Source organism: Bison bison, unplaced genomic scaffold (genome assembly GCF_000754665.1).
Source record: "Bison bison bison isolate TAMUID 2011002044 unplaced genomic scaffold, Bison_UMD1.0 scf7180017864460, whole genome shotgun sequence".
Taxonomy (NCBI): domain Eukaryota; kingdom Metazoa; phylum Chordata; class Mammalia; order Artiodactyla; family Bovidae; genus Bison; species Bison bison.
In genome coordinates, this window is record NW_011495022.1 from 4,930,263 (window position 1) to 4,947,982 (window position 17,720).

The 17,720-nt window shown below is 34.8% G+C and overlaps 1 protein-coding gene across 5 annotated transcripts in view; it reads left to right on the forward strand.

Annotated features, from left to right (window-relative positions):
* KIAA1715 (KIAA1715 ortholog) overlaps positions 1–17,720 on the forward strand; it is a 91,113-nt gene that overhangs the window by 17,397 nt on the left and 55,996 nt on the right. For all 5 annotated transcript variants that reach the window (XR_827043.1, XM_010859793.1, XM_010859794.1 and 2 more), the window contains exons 5-6: positions 8,845–8,903; positions 12,994–13,034. Coding sequence is in view for 4 of the 5 variants with exons in the window: in XM_010859793.1 (XP_010858095.1) it covers positions 8,845–8,903; positions 12,994–13,034 (100 nt within the window). In the remaining variant the exon portion in view is untranslated. The remainder of the gene's footprint in view (positions 1–8,844; positions 8,904–12,993; positions 13,035–17,720) is intronic.

Sequence of the window (17,720 nt, forward strand, 5' to 3'; positions counted from 1 at the left end):
GCAGGACAGTGTTAACTTACAGAGAAGATAGTTGTCATCCTTGACTTGTTCTTTGGGAATGCTTCTAATTTCCCCATTGGGCATTATTCTGACTTTTGGTTTGAGACATATATTTTATGTTAAGGAATTTTCTAGCTTTTTGTATTTTGTTTAGCTTTTTTAAAGAAAGATTATTGAATTTTGTTAAATGCTATTTCATCATCTATGGAGATAGCCAGATAATTTTTCATCTTACACCTTTTTATATGATAGATCATATTAAATATTGAATTCAAATGCTAAAATGTTGATTTCTAGGAAAATTTCTACTTTCTTAGTTGCAGTCATTTTGTAAAAAATTAGAAAGCTTTTCTTTCTTTTTAAATGGTCTGTAACAGTTTAAATAGTACTGGCAGTATTTGTCCTTTACAGGTTTAGTAGTATTCCATTTGAAATCTTTTGGGCTTTGTGTTTTTTAATAGCAGCTAGCTCTTAACAACTTTTAAAATTCAATAGTAGTTAATTTTTTAGGCTTTCTCTCTCTTCCAAGGTTACTTTTGTTAATCATTCTGCAGTTTTAAAATATATTTGCAGTGTTGTAATAGTAGTAATCACTGTCTCTAATTGATTTTTAAAATCTTCCTTGTAGCTATGATTGCTGCTTCCTTATTGTTTCTTATTTTGTATATTTGTAATTCTTTTTTGATTGAATTGTTTTTATTAGCTGTTGTATTCCAAAGAACCAGATTAAAAAAATGACTTCTTTTTATTAATTATTTTTTCATGCTTAGGTTTACTTTATTCTTGTTACTCACAATTAATGCTTTAATATATTTATTTTCATTCTTATTTCTTAACACAATACACGGTGCATATATTTGAGGCCATGGTATTTTCTGACTGTTTTAGTTTTATCCCACAGGACTTAATATGTGGTGATGTGTATTTACTTTGGTTATTTTAAGACATCATTGCATTTTTTTAATAAGTTTTTATAATTTAAGGGTTATTTCTAGATGGCAGGGGGTATTTGTATGTTTGGTTTTTTGGCTTAGTTATTGCAGTTTTTTTTTTTTTACAATAATAAAATATATTTATCAGTTTTCACAATCAATAGTTGAAAAATAAAAGATAGTCATAGTTGCAAGCCATAATGGGAACATGATTAATCTAACAGTATAAAATAATTACATACAATTTGGAAGATCAAGCAGAGTGATGTAAGTGAAAGTGCATACATGCACATGTTTTCATCCACCCAGCCAATCTGTGTCTTTCTGTTGATACATATAATCCATTTACAATTAAGGTAATTATTGATCTGTATGATCCTGTTACCATTTTCTTAATTGTTTTGGATTTATTTTCTGTAGGTCTTTTGCTTCTCTTGCGTTTCCTGCCTAGAGAAGTTCCTTTAGCATTTGTTGTGAAGCTGGTTTGGTGGTGCTGAATTCTCATAACTTTTGCTTGTCTAGAAAGCTTTTGATTTCTCCATCAAATCTAAAGGAGACTCTTGCTGGGTAGAGTATTCTTGGTTGTAGGTTCTTCCCTTTCATTGCTTTAAATATGTTGTGCCATTCCCTTCTGGCTTGTTTCTGTTGAGAAATCAGCTGATAGCCTGATAGGAGTTCCCTTTTATGTTATTTGTCATTTCCCCCTTGTTGCTTTTAATATTTTATCTTTGTCTTTAACTTTTGTCAGTTTGTTTACTGTATGCCTTAATGTGTTCCTCCTTGGGTTTATCCTGCCTGAACTTTGCTTCCTGAACTTGGTTGACTATTTCCTTTCACATGTTAGGGAAGTTTTCAGCTATTATCTCTTCGAATATTTTCTCAGGTCCTTTCTTTCTTTCTTCTCTTTCTGGGATCCCTATAATGTGAATGTTGATGTGTTTAATGTTGTCCCCTAGGACTTCACTGGTTGCTCAGCTGGTAAAGAATCTGCCTGCAATGTGGGAGAGCTGGGTTCGATCCCTGGGTTGGGAAGATCCCCTGGAAGAAAGCAAAGGCTACCCACTCCAGTATTTTGGCCTAGAGAATTCCATGGACATGGAGTCACAAAGATTTGGACACAGCTGAGTGACTTTCACTTTCAGAGATGTCTTAGGCTGTCTTCATTTCTTTTCATTCTTTTTTCTATATTGTGTTCTGCAACAGTAATTTCCACCATTCTGTCCTCCAGGTCATTTATCTGTTCTTCTGCTTCAGTTATTCTGCTATTGATTCCTTGCAACCCACTCCAGTATTCTTGCCTGGAAAATCCCATGGATGGAGAAGCCTGGCAGGCTACAGTCCATGGGATTGCAAAGAGTCAGACACGACTGAGCGACTTCACTTCTCTTCAATATACTATTCATCTTTGTTTGTTTGCTCTTTAGTTCTTGTAGGTCTTTGGTAAACATTTATTGCATCTTCTCCATTGTTTTCCCACACTCCTGGATCATTTTCACTGTCATTATTCTGAATTCTTTTTCTGGAAGGTTGCCTATCTCTACTTCATTTAATTGTTTTTCTGGGGTTTTGTCCTTTCATCTAGGATATAACTTTCTGCTTTTTCATCATGGTTAGTTTTCTATAATATGGTTTTTGTTTTAGCTGCTGTGGAACTGTGCTTCTTCCTTCTCCCCTCTGATGGATGAGGCTAAGAGGCTTATGTTAGCTTCCTGATGGGAGGGACTGGCAATGGGAAAAACTGGGTCTTGCTCTGGTGGGCAGGACCTTGCTCAGTAAAGCTTTAATTAAATTATCTACTGATGAGTGGGGTTGCACTCCCTCCCTGGTAGTTGTTTGGCCTGAGGCGACCCAGCCCTGGTGTCTAGAGAACTGATGCCAGGAAGGTCTGCTGCTGCCAGTGTCCCTGTGGTAAGTTCCTGCCGACCCAGGCCTCCACAGGAGACCCTTCAGCACGAGCAGGTAGTTCAGTCTCCTGTGGGATTTCTGCTCCTTTCCTCTGGGTCTTGGTACATGCAGAATTTTGTTTGTGCTTTTCAAGACTGGAGTCTCTCTTTCTCCCAGTCCAATAGAAGTCCTATAATCAAATCCCACTGGCCTTCAAGGCCAGATTTCTTGGGGATTCCCAGTCCCTTTGTCAGATCCCCAGGCTGTGCAGCCTAACATGGGGTTCAGAACCTTCACAACAGTGGGAAAGCTTCTTTGGTATTACAGTTCCCCAGTCCGTGGGTCACCCACCCAGTGGGTTTGGTTTCATTGATGGAGCTGCTCCACTCCCACTGTCTTGCTGTGGCTTCTTCGTCTTTGGACGTGGGGTATCTGTTTTTTTGGTGAGTTCCAGTGTCCTGTCGATGGTTGTTCAACAGTTAGTTGCTGTTTTGGTGCTTTTGCAGGAGATGAGCACACATGCTTCTACTCCGCCATTTTGAACCAAGACCCTATTTCTAGTTTTAATGTATTTCTTTCAGAGAATGTTGTTTAATAATATTTCTACTTCTTTGATCTTATTGAGACTTTTTGGTGGCATGCTGTTTGGTTACTTGCTGTGTTTCATGAATACCTGAAGATAGTGTTTTTTTCCCACATACACAGAGTTTGATAGTATCAGTGAAAATGACCTTGCTGTGTTATATAGGTCTTCTGTATCCTAGTAACAATGTACTTTTACTTCTTGCTATATTTCCTTTAGTTTTCCTTTATATGAGTGTTGATACTTTTTTATTTGATGAGTAGATATTCCTAAACTGAAAGCACATCCTTTAAAAAATACTTTTTACTTTGAAATAATCACAGATTCATAGAAAATTGGAAAAAACAGATATACAAGCATGTCCTATTTCTCCTTCACCTAGCTTCCCCAGTGGTTACATCTTGCATGACTATAGTTAAATAACACAGCTGGATATCGTTATTGGTTCAATTCATAGAGCCTATTCAGATTTCACTAGTTTTGCATATGCTCATTTGTGTGTATGTATTTTATATTTGTTTAGTTTTATCGTATGTGTAGCTTCATATAACTATCCCACAATTTAGATCCAGAATTGTGCAGAGTTCCTTTTTGCTTCCCCTTTATAGTCATAACAGCTCTCTTCCACCTGCCCCATTCCTAACCCCTGCCACCCCAATCTGTTTTCCATCTCTATAATTTTATTTCAAGAATATTATAAAATCGGATCACATACTATGTAACCTTTTGGAATTGGCTTTTTAAACTCCGCATATTCTTGAGATCCATCCAAAATGTTATATTCTTGTGATCCATTCAAAATGTTAAGTATGACAATAATTCCTTTTTATTGCTGAGTAGTATTTCATGGCATTAATGTAGCACAGTTTGTTAGTCATATTCTTGTTGAAGGACATTTGGATGTTTTCCAGTTTTTGGCTCTCACAAATGAGACTTCCATGAATATATGTGTACAGGTTTTTGTCTGAATGTAAGTTTTCATTTCTCTGGTGTATATACCTGAGTGTAATGTCAGAGCCACATGTAAATACATGTTTACTTTTATAAGAAATTGCTGAACTTTTTTTCAGAGTGTGTGTGTATTCAGTCGCTCAGTTGTGTCCGACTCTCTGAGACTCCATAGACTATAGCCTGCCAGGTTCCTCTGTCCATGGAATTCTTCAGGCAAGGATACTGAAGTGAATTGCCATTCCCTTCTCCAGGGGATCTTCCCAACCCAGGGACTGAATCTGGGTTTCCTGCACTGCAGGCAGATTCTTTTCCATCTGAGCCACAGGCTTTTTTTTTTTTTTTCAGAGTAGAGGTACCTTTTTACACTCCCACTGTTATGTTTAAGTGGTCTAGTTTCTCTGCATCCTTGCCAGCGTTTACTGTTTTCTAATTTGATCATTCTGATAGGTGTGGATTGATAGATCACTGTGGTTTTAACTTACATTTCCCTGATGGCTGTGATGTTGAACATATTTTCATGAGTTTATTTTCGATTTGTATCATCTTCTCAGTGAAATTTCTATTCATGTTTGCTGTCTGATTTTCTAATTGAATTATTAGTCTTTTTGCTGTTGAGTTTTGAAAGTTCTTTATGTATTTTAGATAGAAGTTTTTTGTTGGATATATGGTTTTAAAATATTTTTTCCCAGTCTGTAGTTTGTCTTTTCATCCTTATAAACGGTTTTTCACAGAGCCAAATTTATTATTTACAATTTTCCTTTTATGGATTGTGCATTCGTTATCAAGAACCCCTCTGTAACAGATTCACACTTAGGGAACGAGCTTATGTTTGACAGGGGGAAGGACGGGGGAAGGGATACCTCAGGAGTTTGGGATGGACATGTACACATTGCTGTGTTTAAAATGGATAACCAACAAGGACCCACTGTATAGCACATGGAACTCTGCTCAGTGTTACGTGGCAGCCTGGATGGTAAGGGTGGATTTGGGGGAGAGTGGATATGTGTATGTGTATGGTGGAGTCCCTTCGTAGTTCACCTGAATGTATCACAATACTGTTAATGGCTATATCTCAATGCAAGATAAAAAGTTAAAAACAAAAAACTGCCCTGTAGCTGTAGGTCTTGAAGAATTTCTTCTTTATTTGCTGTGCTTTTTTCCTTCTAACATTTTACATTTAAGTTCATAATCCATTTTGAGCCTGTTTTTAAATATAAGATGTGAGGTTCCATTGAGATCCTGTCTGTTGCTTTCTTTCTTTGCCTGTGGATGCTCAGTTGCTTCAGCTGTATTTGTTGGAAAGAAACTTCATCCTTTTTAATGCTATAAAATAACCTTTTTCTAGTTTGAAGCTTTGTTTGATTGGGGGGGTAGTCTTGAATTTAATTTTGTGTCATATTATGATCAAACCTTATTTTGTGTGTATTTGCCTACTATATTTTTTGTCCATTGTTTAATTTTCAACCTTCAAAAAACTTAGTTTTAGGTGTCAGTTTACATTATAGGGTTGGTTTTTATTTTATGATCTAGTCTGAAAGTCTTTTTCTTTTGCTCTGGTGAGCTTAGTTCATTTACATTCATTTAAATGAAAGATGTTGGTCTAAGTTTTGAAACATAATTTTCTATTTTGATTTTGGTTTTTATAACTTACAAACAAAATCTATAGGTAGGTGGTATGTTTACTTTACTTTCGTCCAGTTATTTGTAAGAGGTTTATGTGAGAGTATAGAGGCAAGTCTTCCTACATTTTAGGCTATCTATAATTTTCCATATGATCCAGGGTTTAGTATGTTAGTTTGTTCAGCTTTTATTTGTCTCTGGCTAATAAGGTTAGGCAACTGTGTATAAAATTTTTCATAATTCAAACTTCTCTGCCATGCTGCCATAGAAACAGAATATTCTTTGTAAATAGGGCATTTATGAGTGATTTCTCTTTAAGCCCTGATTTTTCTGTTTCACTGTTGGAACCAAACTGGGGAATTTCTGCCTGTAGCATGTGTATCTTGTTCTCACTGTAATAAACATGAGTTCTAACCTTTACACTTTGAGAAGTTTATCTTCCTGTCTTTTAGTGAGATAAGCAGTTTTCCTTCTCTGCTTTTATTCTTTTGAGCCCCAGCATGATCTCTATTGTTTTGGGGAGCCCATTCACATATTTTGAGAGATGAGTTTTAGCTTATCTTAATTTTATCAGAAAATGAATTTGTGTTTTTGTTTCCCTTCTGTTTGGATGATTTCCGAGAAGGGGCAAATGGAGACTATGCCACTATTCTCAAAGTATAGGAGTCAGTAGAAATATCCTTAATATCTTGACAAACAAATTATTGTATTGTCATAAGTTATGTTTAATTATTGAGAGTGCAACATCTTTATTGGGATAACTAGAACACATATTCCAGAAGTACTTTAGTTCTTTTCCTAAATTTTATTTTAAAGAATTAGCTATTTAAAAGAATTTCATTTAACTTCTCTTTAAAAAATAGCTAACTGTATTATAGTCTGTCTTTTTAAGTCTTGAAGACTTGACAGTTAGAAATGTGTGTTGTTTGACAGCTCCTTTTCTCCACCAGTTGTTCTGATAAAAACCAAAAGAAGAATTTGTTGTCCACAAAGGGGTATTAGTAAGTTTTATTATGAAGTAAGGGACTGTATTTTCATTCTTACGACTTTTACACTTTGAAAATTACATATACTTTTACAGATATCTACCATTTAAGAAAATTAATAGATTTCCTACAGAGTTTTAGTCTTTATCTCTGCAGTTCCTTCTCCTGTGTCTTGTTTTCTTCCTCTGTACTTTTTTTTTTTCCCCACCCCCAAATCATCTCTCAGTTTGCTGCTGTTTCAGTGGATTTGCAGTGGGGAAATATTATGGGACTTTTCTACTCTTGTAGAATCTTTGAGGGTTGTGAGTTGTATGTTTAACCTTTTTTTTCATCTCCCTTCCCTGGATAAAGAAGGCCAGTGTCTTTTTTTTTTAGTACTAGGGTAGTTGTCCAAGTACTATGTAGGAATCTGCTGCTGGTTATTTTGGTGTTTTCATATCATAAAAATAAATTGTCATAATACAAAAAACATGTACTAGTTATCTGTTGCTATGTAACAAATTGCCCCAGAACTTTGTAGCTTAACAAATGTTTATTTTCTCTTTCAGTTCTTGAGGGGCAGAATGTGGGAGCAGCTTATTAGCTGGATGGTTCTGGCCCAGGGTCTTTTTTCATATAAAAATTGCAGTTAAGCTATTGGCTGGGGCTACAATCATCATCTCAAGGCTTAACTAAGGCTAGAGAATTTACTTCTGAGCTCACACATGTAGTTGTTGGCAGGACTCAGCTCCTTCCTGGCTGTTTGCCAGAGACCTCTGTTCTCATGAAATGGGCTTTTCTGTAGAGTTCCCTGAAGGTCTTCATGTCATAGCAGCTGGCTTCTCTCAGAGTGAGTAATCCAAGAGAGAAAGATAGCAAGCTGAAGAGGCCTGAGATGGAAACTGTGTATTTTTATAACCTAATCTTGAAGTGACATACTATCACTTCTGTCGTATGCTATTGGTCACACAGACCAACGCTGGTGAGAGAGGGCTACACAAAGTTCAGAGTTGTGAATACCAGGAGACAGAGTTCACTGGTGGTGACCTTGAAGGCTGATTCCAGGAATAGCAATGATGTATTTCAGAGTGAAGAACTAGTTTTCATACTTATTATTTGAATTTACATATAGATACAATGTATTTCTTTTATAAAATGATAATGTTTGTATACTTATTCTGATATGTTCTATGGAGAAAGGAATTTGGTTTATTTACATTGAATTTAAGAGATGACCTGGGCAAGTCTGTGATGAGGATCATTCTTCGATTTTCTTTTAATTCTCTTAATATCATTTGATGTCTTACTAATGTAAAGCCTAAAGAATTACTCACAAAATTTATGAAAGGAGATGTTTAGCTGAATTTACTTGTCAATTATTTATTTGATTGTAATATTTTGTTTTTTCTCAAGATAGCTTATTTGGTAAAGTTCCCTCTAATATTCAATAACAGGGAAGGAGTATCAACTTACATTTGTATAATGCTCTGGATGTGTAAAATGTGTTTTTCCTAATGTATAGAAATAGATAAAGTTTTAGAGTTCATGTTTACCTAGTAAGAAGGAATTTTATAATTTGTTCGTAATCTTTTGGAGGATTCATAGATCCGTTTGAGAATGATAAGGGCAACGGTCCCTCCAGAGAAAGGCACTTAGGTGCACAAAGGCAATTTCACAATTTGGAGGGACCATCAGGAGGTCCATGAATTTTAGATTGAGAATTCCTCCTTTGAAAGCACAGGTAGATTTCTGGTGGCTTCTGAAAGGAGTGCTTTTTTATTTTCAAAATACAAAGGGAAACGTTGTCTCTGACTGTAATTAGAAATGTGTATTTGTTTTCATTTAATGTGGCTTCTAATCCATGTCTCCTAATTATGGTTTTTGTTTCCGATTTTTGCTTCTTCTATAGCATCTGGAGCATAAGAACAGTGCTTATTTTCTTCTTTTCCAAGAGAACAGAAAGAAATAGTAAGTTTAATTTTGAAGTTTTTATAAATACATTTAAAAAACCCATCTTATATGGTGCATTGGTTTGTAATTGAATGACAGGTTATGAAATGGTGTACTGAAATGACAGTGGTAAATATTGAGAAGCTGTTCACTTTAAAGCATAAGAAAGTTTATGAATGATAAAACTGGTTCTATTTTTCAGTTGTATTATTTCTGTCTTGTCCATTTAGAATTTTTTTTACTCAATACACAAAATAAGTCATTTCTTTAGGTGAAGAGAAATTATACTGGTTATCTTTATAGAAAATTTATGTTATTAGGGAGTAAAATATAGTTAAACATCTTTTGATTTATTCTATTAGTTGCGTCTATTCCTTTCAGTCTCACAGTAGTGTGGAATGTATTATTACCAAAACACAAAGCATTGTACTTTTTATGCATTGACGGTATAATTATACTAAAAGAATACACATATATATTGACTACCATGTTAACTATTCATCATGATATTCCCAACACACAGAAAAGCAATGTTAGAAAAATTAGAACATTTAAAATGGGATATCTCATCATAGAAGAATTTCTTCATAAAAATAAAAAGTGAAAATGGAACTTCAAAGTAAGTTTCTCAGTGGCTTATTTCTGAAGTAAAGATAGCTATTTACCAGTTGTGAGTTAATTAAATTATGTAATTGCAGCAGATGAAAAACACGTATTTAGGGAAAATCCTTACTTGGCTAGTAGCCTTTTTAGCAAGAACAATTGGTTGAAGAGTTAAGAACACTGGAAGCAACATAGTTCCATCATGTTCATATATTCATATGGATGAATATGTTATATAACATTATGTCCATAATTCCAATATGTTCCTAAACATAGCAACATTTAAAAACAAGACAGATGATTTCAAGTGATTGTCAGTTGGCTCTTTTTTTTCTTTTTTGGCCACACTATTTGGCTTGTGGGATCAGTTCCCTGATCAGAGATTGAACCTGGACCATTGCAGTGAAAGTGCTGAGTCCTAACCACTGGACTGCTAGGAAATTCCCTGTCATTGGTTCTTGATGAGTTGACAGATGTTACTGATACAGCAAGAATTAGCCTCTGTAAACAGTCTGTGGAGAACATGCTGGGAGAGAATTTTTTTAAAGAAGTTGAAAAAGCACTAATTTAATACAACCTGAAATGGACTCTGCTGAGATTCATTTACAACTGTTGTGGTAAAAATATGTGTGAAGCAGAAAAAGGCTTAGTGGGTTAATTTACAAAGCTCATGAAACTGTGAGGTGTTTAAATTCCGTGGTTATTTACTTTGTTACTCAACAGCAGGTATCAATACTTGCAGAGCATATTTGAACCTGTCATGGGTTATTGAACTCATATAGTCAGTGGGGAACTTCATGTGCTCTCACAGACTTAATCATCATCAGTTATATGATCTTTTATCAGAAATAGAAGTGGGGGGACTTCCCTGGTAGCCCAGTGGTTAAGAATCTGCCTTGTAATGCAAGGGGTGCAGGTTCAATCCCTAGTTGGGAAACCAAGATCCCATTTGCCACGGAGCAGTTAAGCCCATGCACTGCAACTACGAAGCCTGCAAGCCACAACTAGGGAGTCTGTGTGCCGCAAAAAAGGGTCCTGCATGATGCAGTGAAGATCCTGCGTGCCACAACTAAGACCTGACACAGTCAAATAAATAAAAGAAATAGAAGCAGTTGGATGGATTAGTAATAGTAGTAAAGTTTTATTATGATATTTTGAGATTGACCAGGATCGAAATGTTTCTGAGGCATACTGCCTTTAATCACTGTGAATGAACTGGGCTTTGGAAATTAGGTCTTGCAGACTTGATAATGGTTCTTAATGAACTCTGCCTAAGATTACAAGGTGAAACAGTCCTCATATGTGAAACCTATAGTGCTATAAAAGTGATTTAGAAAGCAAATAACAATTTAATGACAAAAAGTAATTTTTTAAAAAGTGCTATGAAAAGTTAAGAAGATCTCCATTCCCACACAGATTTGTAGCAGCTATATTATATGAGCTCAAACTGCAGTTCCAGCAGTGTTTTTCACACCTCATGCAAGTACAAAGGAAATTTCCATATTTCAAAATCCATTTAACTGAAAGTGATTAATTTGCAGTGACATAATAAAGACAAATATCAAGAGAAGAATCTAAAGAATTTTATAAATGCCCTTCACACAGTGAATATGCTCAATTAAAATCATGTGGTTATCGATTGATTTAAATATTTAGCAGCACCTATCTATGTGAAAAAATTTTCAAAAATAAAATGTTTGAAATCTCATTACAGATAAACTAACAGATTGACTTTTGCAATCATTTTTGTTGGTAGGGGATACTAATTTTGAATCTCAATTAAGTGAAATGTTATCCCCCCACCTACCTCCTAAAATTTTTCTTTTCATTGGTAGACCTGTGTTATGAACAATTGACCACAATTATTATTATATTTGAATTTTGTCATTAAAAGTTTTGTGGGAATTCATTTACTCTTTTGCTTTAAAATTGCCTACTTAATTTTGCCTTTTGGTCCATAAAGCCATTTGCTGTCTGGCCCTTTATAGAAAAAGTTTGCTGATCTCTGCATTAGAGGCTAAATATTTGGCTTGGTCTTATCTAAGTAAGGGCTTCCCTGGTGGCTCAGACCGTAAAGCGTCTGTCTGGAATGCAGGAGACCCAGGTTCAATCCCTGGGTCGGGAAGATCCCCTGGAGAAGAAATGGCAATCCATTCCAGTACTATTGCCTGGAAAATCACGTGGACAGAGGAGCCTGGTAGGCTACAGTCCATGGGGTTGCAAAGAGTTGGACACGACTGAGCAACTTCACTTTCGACTTCACTTTATCTAAGTAAAGATGATTGTTCTCTTTAAAGATGTCAGTAGTTTTTTTCTCCTTTCAGTAATAAGTCAGCTATAACATTAAAGACTACCTAATACATTTTGGAAAAAATATAGTAAAATCATCTTTTCAGAAGTTTATATTTCTTTGAATTTGTATGTAAATAATATTATTTGAATTGATATTTAGATGTTTGCTACTCCAAAACTTCAATGAAGAGATAATTTTGTAAGTAAATTTAACGAAAAATTAAGAACAATTATTTAAATTCTATTTGGTAAAATTTTTAAAAATTTATTTTTTGGTTGAAGGATAATTGCTTTACAGAATTTTGTTGTTTTCTGTCAAACCTCAACCTAAAGCAGCCATAGCTATACGTATATCCCCTCCCTTTTGAACCTCCCTCCCATCGCCCTCCCCATCCCACCCCTCTAGGTTGATACAGAGCTCCTGTGTGAGTTTCCTGAGCCATACAGCAAATTCCCATTGGCTATCTATTTTACATATGGTGGTAAAATGTTTAAATCAAGTTTTAAGTCTCTTCTTTCTCCCTGGGATAGTATTCCTATTTATGCTAGTTCAGTATTTCTAGAGAAAAACTAGAAACCTAAAATAAATTTGTAAAGCAGATACTGATGTTCATAAATTACATAAATTATATTCTTTGAAATAATTGTTTATGTTCTACCAATGCAACCTAACTAAGCATGCAAATCTTGGAAAAGTTTAATTTTTGAAAAGTAATTAGTATCATCTTCCTTTTTAAGTCCCTCCTCAGGTATAATACTGTAGGTTTGCAAAGGTTTTCTTTTTAGTGCTCATTTTCTTGAGATCAAATAGCTTAATAAAATGTTCTTTCCTTATAAATAAAAAGAACATTTTTATAACCAATGTATAAAAAGAGAATCAGTGAGTGGGATGTTGAAAGGAAGGAGAAATTATAGAAAGTAATGTTTCTGAAAATATTTAAAAATATATATTTTTTTACATTTGGGGAAAGTGTTTTATTATATGTAAAGTCCATTTTTTCCCAGCTGAGCTTGTAGTATATAATATAGGCAAACATATAAAATATATGTGGGTAAAGATGAGATAACTTCTGTTTGTACACATCAGTGAAAAATCCTAAAATGAGAATGTTTTCTTGCAGTTGCTTAATGTATATCATTTGACGTGATTTTTTTCTTGTATCTTGAGCATCTTAGTATCTGATTTAGTTTTGGTTTAAATCTTGTTTTCTAGATGAAGCATTGGATGATTTAAAATCCCAGAAGAAAAAAATAGTAAGTTAACTTTTATTTAAGTTAATTTGTATAAAGCTAATGAATTAAGGACTGAATAATTAATGTTTATATGCTGTAAGTAATGACTCTCCAAGGAACACGTATGCTTTTAAATAGCAATTTAATGGTGAAGCTAAATTATGAATATTTTTGCTAGTAAATAATGATTGACAGGAAAAAGTAGTTAGGTGGACTTACGAGATTCTCAGAGTCCATGTCAGTTGGAAGCTGAGAAGTTAGTAAATGAATCATTTTGGAGCACTAAATGAGGCAGAGGGGTAAAAAGGTGAATATCTAGATTTATTATTAGGGCCAAAAAAGGACCAAACATCATGTCAGTTCTCAGATTTTTTTTGACATAATAAGGCTGAGAGAGAGGGGAATCAAGAGGATTGGCTATAAAAGAAATTTAACAATGAAAAAAGAAAAATAACCCTAAAGAAAAGGTGGGGGTGGGGAAGAGAATATTTCTTATTTGATTTCTTCCATTGTCATTCTGTGTCATTGTCCATTCTATCAGCAGTTCTAATTACATGGGCATCTATTGTGGGGCCAGTTAAATGCATCCTTCAGATGGGTTGGAAAGACAAGGACCAAGAGAGAGGAAGGACTTCAGATATTTAGAGGTTGATATTTATTAGTTTTACTAAGTGAATTGAACTTGGTGTTTGACTTGAATTTATATATACTTTTTTTGCATAATTATTTTTGAAATATAAAAATGATAGTTGACAGGAGTATCATGTTATATGGAAACTTATTTAATGATATTTAATCATATGCAAAATCAGTTTAATGTAATTTAGTCTAACGTCCCAGCTGAGCTATTTAAAATCCTAAAACCCAATGCTATTAAAGTGCTGCATTCAATATGCCAGCAAATTTGGAAAACTCAGCAGAGGCCACAGGACTGGAAAAGGTTCATTTTCATTCCAATCCCAAGAAGGACAGTGCCAAAGAATGTTCAAACTACCATACAGTTGCTCTTATTTCACATGCTAGCAAGATAATGCTCAAAATCCCTCAGGCTAGACTTCAGCAGTATGTGAACTGAGAACTTGCAGTTGTACAAGCTGGATTTAGAAAAGGCAGAAGAACCAGTGATCAAATTGGCAGCATCCGTTGAATCATAGAGAAAGCAAAGGAATTCTAGAAAAACATCTATTTCTGCTTCATTGACTCTGCTGAAGCCTTTGACTGTGTGGATCACAACAAACTGTGGAAAATTCTTAAAGAGATAGGAGTACCAGATCACTTTACCTGCCTCCTGAGAAACCTGTATGCAGGTCAAGAAGTGACAGTTAGAACTGACTGGTTCAGAATTGGGAAAGGAGTATGACAAGGCTGTATATTGTCACCCTCCTTATTTAACTTATATGCAGAGTACACGATGTGAAATGCTGGGCTGGATAAATCAGAAGCTGGAATCAAGATTGCTAGGAGAAATATCAGCAGCATCAGATATGCAGGTGATACCACTCTAATGGCAGAAGTTTAAGAAGAACTAAAGACCGTCTTGATGAGGATGAAAGAGGAGAGTAAAAAAGGTGGCTTGAAACTCAACATTAAAAAAAGTTAAGATCATGGCATCTGGCCGCATCACTTCATGGCAAATAAAAGGGGAGAAAGAGGAAGCAGTAACAAATTTTATATTCTTGAGCTCCAAAATCACTGCGGATGGTGACTTTAGCCATGAAATTAAAAAATACTTGCTCCTTGGAAGAAAAGCGGTGACAAACCTAGATAGCCTGTTAAGGAGCAGAGACATCACTTTGTTGACAAAGGTCAGTGTAGTCAAAGCTATGGTTTTTCCAGTAGTCACGTACTGATGTGAGAGTTGGACCAGAAAGAAGGCTAAACACTGAAGAATTGATGCTTTCAAACTGTTGCTGAAGAAGACCCTTGAGAGTCCCTGCAAGGAGAGCAAACTGCAAGGAGAGCAAACCAGTCAATTCTAAAGGATATCAACCCTAAATATTCATTGAAAGGACTGAGGCTGAAGCCGAAGCTCCAATACTTTGGCCGCCTGATACGAAGAACTGACTTATTGGAAAAGACCCTGATTGAGGGAAAGATTGAAGGCAAAAGGAGAAGAGAGAGGGTGTCAGAGGAGAACATGGTTGGATGACATCACCGGCTCAATGGACATGAATTTGAGCAAACTCAGGTAGATAGTGGATGACAGAGGAGCCTGGTGTCCTATAGTCCATGGAGTGGCAAAGAGTCAGACACTACTTAGCGACTGAACAACAACAACAATGTAATAAGTAACAATTATGGATGAAACTAATAAAAGTTATGAAGGTTAAGGTTAATGTTAAAAATTGTTCTGTGAATTGATAAGAAAAGACAACCCTAGTCAAGGGATTTACGTACCTGAAAAATAAAGAAGCTTTAATTTTGAAAGGATTCCTTAATCTTTTTTTGTTTGATGTCTCTCAGTGTTCTGTGAGGTATTTATCAAAATTGCATTGACATTTTTGATGGTCCTAAATTGAGTTGTAAACATATTCCCATTGTATCTTATTATATTTCTGGCATTTTGCATGTTATGGAACAGCCAGAAGTTCAAAATGAGGAAATGCCAACGATTCTCAATAATATAGAAGTTGTGATATGATTGGTTTGCTGATGTGATGAAGAATATCTGATAGTATTGATGAAAGCCAAGCCCTACTTGTACCAAAATGGAGAAATACTGATTGACATAGAAAAGGCAAAGAGGAAGACAAAAGAAAAAAGGAAAAAAGAAAAGTTCTAAGTGATGAGAAGCTGATTCAATGTCAGTGGAATTACATGACCAGAAAACAGAATCTTAGAGAACACATGATTGGGGAAAAATTATCAGTAGAGGAACAGAACAGACTTAGAAAATTCTACGAGAGAGCAAACTAAGCTATTTACTTCTTAAATAACCCTTGATGGAATCGCAAAATAGAAAATGTGCATCTAGGTCTGCCAGTTGGGAAATTCAGTTAAAAGTTCAGTTGTTTTGTATGTATAAATGGTTTATGAGGCATCAGTATTACAGAATAGTTCAGAATGGCATTTCTCTTGCAGTATGATTAGAGAAAAATAAGTTGGCTGCACTCTAAGGGAACACAGTTTACGTTAAATTGATTGTTAGAGGTTACAGTACTGTTGCTATTGGGAACTAGTCCCTTGTCTTTAATGCTCAAGCCCTCACCAGAGCTGCTTTGTTTCAGAAGTACTTTATATTTTGTTTAGAACAATGGGTGTTAAAGGGTGAATTTGTAAGGAGCACAGTGTTAGCTAATGATTGTACTGGTAATGAGAGGAGAAAGAAGGGACATTGCTTTTCAGCAAAAACAAAATGTAACCATATGTTTTACCCTACATTTATAGCTTTAAATATACTGACATGACAAATACCTATTAGTTTAAAACTACTCAACTCTTAACTCTTTCATTAAAAAAATTAATATAAATTGTATTTACTACTTGACATTTTATTGAAGGTGGTTTTCTCAGGGATGCATCTCTTTAATCTAGATAGATCTGTAATGTAATTTGTAATATGTGAAAGTGTAATTTGTAATAGTAAACGAATTATCAATTGATTAAAAATTACTTAGAAAGGAAAATGAGTAAGAACAATCTTTTAAAACAATGTTTTAAATCTAAGGACTTAATCTAAGTATTTACTTACTAAAATAAAGCTAGGAATTAATCTTTAGTTACCTAAAAACTCTCCCAAGTCTAGATGTGAACATTTTGCCACTCACATATTTTGTGGTCTTTTTTTTTTTTTAACTTTTAGTTTAAAAAAAAAATCACTGTTCAACAGATAATCCGTCTGTATCCATGAGCATTCCATTAAAACAGTTCAAAGTCAAAATCCAGCAAAACATGAGTCAAAATGACCTCTTTAAGTGGCTTCATGAAAATTCTGTGCTTTTTTCTGAGTAGAACAGGTATTTCTGTGTGGTAAGTCCTTCCTGGCATTTCTCAGGCAATTTATATTTTTCCAAGTCCTGAGGAGAATCGTTTGAGAAATTGGGAACATGGGAAGAAGTATTATAATTCTCTGAGAATTAAAACTTAACAATCACTACAAATGTTACTGGTTCAAAAGAATCCACTGCCAATTGAAAGCAGGAGCAAAAGCGGCTGACATGCTGAGCTGTAGGTTAATGTGGACGTTTCAGGTGACAGGACAGAGCACATAGAAGTGGCACAGTCTACTTAGTCTTGCTTTTGTGGCCATGTTACAAGTATGTTATGGGCCTTGTCTCTTATAATAGTGAGTTATTCTTACAAATAAATGTTAGTAAGTTTATTTATTATTTTTTAAGGACTTCTTTTGCTTCCAAAGTTTATTTCATGGAATGTCACTCACAGTATACTGTAGTATACTCTGCACAGAATCCTGTACAAAGTGACATTCCATGAAATAAATTTTGGAAGCAAAAGAAGTCCTTAAATTGACAATTTTAGCATATGATTCTGTGTGGGGCTATTAACCTCACTAGAAGTTTCAAATGTTACATTTTTATATTACCCAGTAATATTTGCTGGCATTTTCCAGTGTTTGAATATGCACTATAGGCTACATATCTTTGTAAATACTTTAACAGAAGAAATACAGAGAGAGAAGTTAGTGTTATTGTGAAATATGCCTATGTGAAATCAAAAAATAATTTAAAATCTGAATTATTAAAAAAA